Source organism: Setaria italica, chromosome VI (genome assembly GCF_000263155.2).
Source record: "Setaria italica strain Yugu1 chromosome VI, Setaria_italica_v2.0, whole genome shotgun sequence".
Taxonomy (NCBI): Eukaryota; Viridiplantae; Streptophyta; class Magnoliopsida; order Poales; family Poaceae; genus Setaria; species Setaria italica.
This window is the reverse complement of record NC_028455.1, coordinates 30,633,604-30,639,603: the sequence shown is the minus strand read 5'-3', so window position 1 is coordinate 30,639,603 and position 6,000 is coordinate 30,633,604. Positions and strand designations below refer to the sequence as shown.

Sequence of the window (6,000 nt, the reverse complement as noted above, 5' to 3'; positions counted from 1 at the left end):
AGGCACAGGCAGGGCCCCTCCTACTGAAAAAGCATGTGGCTAATCTCGTGTGCATAGGCTCTCAGTGTCCGTGACCGTGATGGCGACCGTACAACTGATTAGCACTGGACTGCTACTCAATGGTGCAACACTGTAAACATGTTTTTCACTATATTTAAGGGTCTATATTGCAGAAGTTACCTGCATCACGGATAGTTAGCAATTTAGCTGATTTGTTGAAGACAATTTGGTGGAGTTAAGGGGAATAGGGAAATCAAATTCTGAGAACGAACGCTGAATCCAAAATACTAGGTGGCAATGAGAAGACCATCACTGAACTTTTAGCATTTTGATGCTGAATCCAAAATGGGTATCACACGTGGGCCTGGATATTTTGTAGTTTCAAAGTTCAGCTGTCGCCTTTGTTTACTCATGTATGATGTCCTAGTAACCATCAATTATTTGTCCTACACAAATCCCTATCATTCTAAATTGAGAGGCACCTATAGGTTCAGGAGATCAAGCTTGTTTATTTATGTGTTTATCATGACAGTGTTTACATGTCAAAATTGAAATTGAAATACAAGAGTAAGATTCAGGAAATGCTCGTTATCGAAAAAGATTGTGGACTATTCAGTGTTGCATCACAGTTCTTGAAGTGCTAAAGGTGCCGGCCTGCCGGGACGCGGAGGCTCCCCTTCTCCCAGACGCAGTAGTCCTTGCCGTGCGCAGCGGGTTGGAAGTCCGACGGGATCACGTTGCCCACGTCGTACCTCGTCCCGATCTTCACCATGACCTTCTCGTCGACGATGGCCACGTACGCGTCGGCGTCGGCCAGGAGAATTCGAAGCTTGCTCCCGGCATGGATGCCGTTGCGGGCTCTGATCGCTGCTAGCGTCGATATCTCCTGCTTCAGGTTCAAGTCGAACATGTGGTCGTAGAACTGGATGATATACACAAGTACATGGATTAGGACAAATCTGAAATATGGCTGTAACTTGAAGATTCTGGTGAAACAAGGGCTTACGATGCAGGGGACTCCTGGATGGGTGAGGATGTAGGCGTAGCCCTGCATGACCTTGTCTGATGGGAACGGCCACATCTTCTGTGTCGACCCGGTGTCGTGGTTGTCAATGAACGTGACCGCCTTTTCCGGCGTCCACCCAATCAAGCCAGCCGCCTTGCCGGAGCTGTCGCGCAGCCGCCATAGCTCGCCCTGCACGGCCGCCTGCAGCAACCCCTTGGTGGTGAAGTCGAACGCCATCGCCGGCTCGCCAACCGCCTGCACCCAGTCCACCAGCTCCTGCCGGCACTGGTCCTGGTTGGGCGACGGCTTTCCGTCACCGTTGTAGCTCAGGGAGTTCCATATCTCGGCCACGACGAAGCTCGGCTTTGAGTTCTCCACGTACATCTTGGTGATGGCTGGGGAGTAGCCCTTTGCAAAGTCGAGGCGCCAGCCGTCGTAGCCGACGTCGGACTTGAGCCAGTTGAGCCAGTCGATGAGCTCTCTTTGGACACGCGCGTTGAGGTGGTCGATGTCGGGTGCCGCCGCGAACCCGTCGCCGGTGTCGCGGTGGCCCGTGCCGTCCGAGTACTGCGTGTCGTCGCTGCATATCATGCCGGGGCCCCAGTCGAGGCGGTCGTCGGGCGTCCCGCCCTCGAAGATGCAGTAGACGCCGCGCGCGTCCTTCTTGTCCGCGCACCGGTGGTTGATGACAATGTCCGCCACGCACTGGATGCCCCTGCGGTGGAACGCCGCGATCAGGGACTTGAGCTCCACGGCCGTGCCGTACTTGGACGCGTCCAGGTCGTAGAGGCGCCCAGGCATGTAACCTTGGGGTGAGACGGAGTGCGAGGGTGGAGGCAACCAGACGTGCGTGACGCCGGCCTTGGCGATGTCGTCGACCTGGGCATTGAGGCTGTTGTACCAGCTGCCCTGCTTCTTGCACGACTCCCAGTTAAACCCCTGCTCGAACAGATGGTGATATGTTGACAACATTTCAGCTCAGACAATAAAGTACTTGTTCGTACGAGACATGGAAGATGCAAGTCTACAGGTAGCGTACCTGGAAGAGGACCTGTGCCTGGACCAGGCTGCAGAGCGCCAGGAGGAAGAGGAAACCCAAGCTGCTCGAATGCTTCATCTGTGATCTGTGTCCGCGAGTGCTTCACTGATCTGTGATCGGAGGGTGTGTGGTTGTGCCGACTGGCCTCGCCGGGCGCCCTATATATAGAGCCGTTGCCGCCTTGCCGGCACGGTGGTCGAGGCAGGGAATGTTCAAGACAGGCCCCACGTTAATGTGATGTGGATATGGATAGAAGGGCCACGTAGGTTTCGCGTGGAAAGAAAGAGGGCCGGAGCAGCCCAACGGACGCTGCGATGCGGCGGCGTGGTGCTGTTGACGACGAAGACTGCGCCGGCCGGTTGGGCCGGCGGCCGTTGCTCCCACTCCAGGCAAGGCGGAGCCGCGGAGGAGCTCGCCGTTCGAGCTCCGCGTGCAGTCGCAACCGGTGGCCTGACCGGCCGCGCGGGCGCCACGACGCCCGGCTAGCCGGCTAGGCCCCGGTAGCTCTGACTGGACGTACGTCTGGACGCTGCCGCCGGCTTTAGCCTCCTTAAATTCTTGACATGGCAACTCTATCCACAATTCCACATCCTGCAACTGAAATCGCAAAGTGATTGATCAAGCCTCTGATGCGAACCTCGAAAGGAGAGAACTGGATAATGCTCCAATCAATGTAGCCGACGGCGTTTGCTTAGCCAACGAAGCAATCCAGATCCAGGTGAAAGAGCTCCAGCGTAATCCATGCATAATGGATACGTACGTGCATCTGGATGTAGCTGGCTTGACCAAAGTCATCGCAGGCTCTATGTCCGTCAACGTATCTGACGAAATTGAACTGAAACCGCAGAGTGATCTATCGATCGATTGAGCCCTTGATTTGAAATTGCGGAGCTCGAAAGGAGAACTGGATAATGCTCCAATCAATGGAGCCGGCGGAGTTTGCTTGGCCAATGAAGCAATCCAAAAGAAAGAGCTCCAGCGTAATTCGTATGGATGCCTACTGGATGTGCCTAGCTTGACCAAAGTCACCCCATGCTCTACGAAATTGGACTTCACTGGTATTACTCTGTGTTTTGGTACTGGCAGGAAAGTTGGTTGCTATTTTTTTGTTTAATTGTTTTGGACTAATCATGGGGAGCATCAATCTATTATTTAGTACCAAAACATTATTCATCGGGAAGATATATAAATTACCAAGTTAATCAGAAAAAATATAACTATACAACGTTAAATTTTATGACCAATGGATTATGTACCCAATGGATGCACAATGACCAGCCATACCTACCGGTCAGAGAGTTTGCTGAATCTTTTCACTCTTATAGATTGGAAAAACAATTTTCCTTGGGTTCTTTGTCGAGGATAGCCTGTATGAAATCCTTAGTATCCATATCAAATGCGACTAATAAATATATAATATTAAAATTAAAAAAGAAGCAAAACAACTAAATAAAGAATCTGTGCTAGATCCAATAAATAAATAATATGGAATAAGAATAACGAAAAATAAGTAAATAAACAATCAATACCAAATACAACGAACAAATAACTAAATTTGGAATAAGAATAAAAAATGGCTTTTCGATTACCATTGGTATCTGAAGCAAATTCCTTAACCATGCTGATCATAAATTAGTTAGTAGCTAAATATTAAAAATTCAATCAGAGGCCTTAAAAGTCATTCTCTCACCCTCAAGGTTTAATGATAGAAAAAATTAATTGAATTAATTTAAATCAATCTATACAAAAAATATAATAAGAAATATACCAAAAGAACAGAATTTACATAGATAAAAATATACCATCCCGTGTCCATTTGGAATTAGGATAGGAGAAAATAAAAAAGAAATGCTAAGCCAAAAACCAAAGTAATTGTGTAACCGCTGCCCTGCACCCTCTCCACGTATATATTCCATGCCATCTCTCACCTGCTTGCAAGCCAATGGCATGGCGATTAATAAGATCAACCATTGATACAGGTTAATCAAATATAAGCGGTGGTGTTGTTAGAACTAGCAACATATAGGAGCGCATTGCTCTAGCCGCCTATAGAGGAGATGGGGTCCATAAGAGGCAGCCTGCACAAAGATTAATACTTGAAAATTAAAATATGTTTTCAAGGGCTATAAATTTTCATGTTAATTGGTGAAAAATAAAGATCTACAAGCCTCCACAAAGATCAACACTTGAGAATCAAAAGAAGACACCATGTTTGAGAAAAGTCACTTAAACCCTCAACTATTCAAGTCGGTCTACTTTACCCTTCCATCTAAAGAACTAGTTATTTTACCCGTTAAAGTATAGAAAATCATCTAAATAATCCCATGAGGTGGTTCTGGCAATGTGGCACATTGCATGGCTGTGAGTCTTCAAATCTTCTTCTCTTTTCCATCTTCTCTCTTCAATCGGCTCTACTACTGTCAACTCTAGTCTTGCCACCCGCTTTGCCTCACGCTTGTCGACTGCTAGCTTCCCCTTGTGCCAATTGAAGGTGTTGAAGATGTAGATGCGGAATTTGCGGAGGGTACATTGGAGTGAGGAAGTGTCTTGAGAACCTCCTTAGACAACCACCTTCTTCCATGCTAGTGCATTGTCCAGATGGGAATCAAACTCAAGCAGCTACGTGTAGAGTGCGAATTTCGGGAGTAGCACAGTGACAGGGTTGGTGAATTGATTCTCGAGGAGCTTGTACTTCTTGTTGCACCACGCAACAATGGTGAGGCCTAGGAACTATGGAAGTGGAAGTCGGCAAGGGAGGGTGGGTCATGATCATGACCAGGGAGTCGGCTGGCAGTGGGTGCGGTTGGTATAGAGGCCTGGTTGGGTGCGGGTGCTGTCGGAGGCTATGGTGGTGACATTGGCAAGAAGCATGAGTCGGATCTTGGTGGCGATAGCCTGCAAGCTCATCAGTCTTCACCCTTGCATGTCCACACTGTCGTTGTGGCGGAACCGCCCAAATTAACCTGACTAAAATGCATTGAAGTCGCCTGACACGCGATTATGCACTTTAAGCAAGTCAACTTGGTCGATCGTCGGATTTCCTCCGATAAACCACATAACAGGATCGAGAAGCATTGCTCACGCGAAGGTGAGTAGCACAGAGGTTACAACATTCCATCATGACAACATAGTTCAACAATTTATTACATCAGAGTTTTTGAAATTCACACCGAAATTTGCAAGGTTCGAAGTCAAATAAAACTAGCGGAAGCTAAACGTCGATACATGACATCATGACGGAGCTGATCATGACATCAAAAACTCCTTCCTTCGCCGTCCGAGGAAGGATCCCACTCGACGGTCCAGCCTGGAGGAAGCTGGGTCGGCCAAGTGGTACCAACACCCAAGCTATTAACATTACCTGAAAAAGATTAGCCACAACAAGGCTGAGCAACTAGTACTCAGCAAGACTGACTCGTCGGAAAGACACGACCGAGACCTAGACATGCAAGGCTTTCTGGCTCTGGGGTTTTCTTTGCCAAAAGCGTCTAAAGTCAGTCCTTACTTTCAACATTTTAGCTCATGTTCTATGTTCCTTATCCAATCTAGATTAGCAACTTATACTAAACAAACATGGTTTCCAAGCAATTACTGAAAAAGCATCAAGATTAAAATCATCATCATGTTCCATCTTTACTCAGTGCAGAATAGCGATCAAGTAGTCCCAATCTGTGAGAGGCAGACGAATCGATTCGAATTTATTAACCATGCATGGCAAACCTAATCTCACGACATCCGCGCACCACGAAGGGTCGCTTCATTTGTCAGCCGTCCCCATCGATCCCTTAGGCACGTGTCAGGGCCAACTTCCTTTGGCATGCAATGCTCCACAGTCCCGGCCTATTGCTGCACTGTGACCGCACTTGCACCCACATGATGCACCATGGGAACGACGTTCCAAGGACAGCTGGAGGGTATGCCACGCCCCAGTTCAATCAGGTACTAGGCTTCCCCA

At 48.4% G+C, this 6,000-nt stretch overlaps 1 protein-coding gene across 1 annotated transcript; it reads right to left on the bottom strand.

Moving 5' to 3' along the window:
• Positions 1-487: 487 nt before the first annotated feature.
• On the bottom strand, positions 488-2,171 carry LOC101768040 (alpha-amylase isozyme 3D). The gene is made up of 3 exons (XM_004973615.1): positions 2,046-2,171; positions 1,007-1,945; positions 488-922 (listed from the first exon to the last, which is right to left on the bottom strand). The coding sequence occupies exons 1-3, from the start codon at positions 2,121-2,123 to the stop codon at positions 641-643; spliced, it is 1,299 nt and encodes a 432-aa protein (XP_004973672.1). The 5' UTR covers positions 2,124-2,171; the 3' UTR covers positions 488-640.
• Between the last annotated feature and the right edge of the window lie 3,829 nt (positions 2,172-6,000).

Excerpts from the sequence above, each read along its gene's own strand:
- LOC101768040 (XM_004973615.1), bottom strand. The coding sequence starts at position 2,123 with ATGAAGCATTCGAGCAGCTTGGGTTTCCTCTTCCTCCTGGCGCTCTGC. Across the intron at positions 1,946-2,045 it reads AGGCACAGGTCCTCTTCCAG|GGGTTTAACTGGGAGTCGTG; the intron begins GTACGCTACCTG and ends CTGTTCGAGCAG. Across the intron at positions 923-1,006 it reads ATCCAGGAGTCCCCTGCATC|TTCTACGACCACATGTTCGA; the intron begins GTAAGCCCTTGT and ends TATATCATCCAG.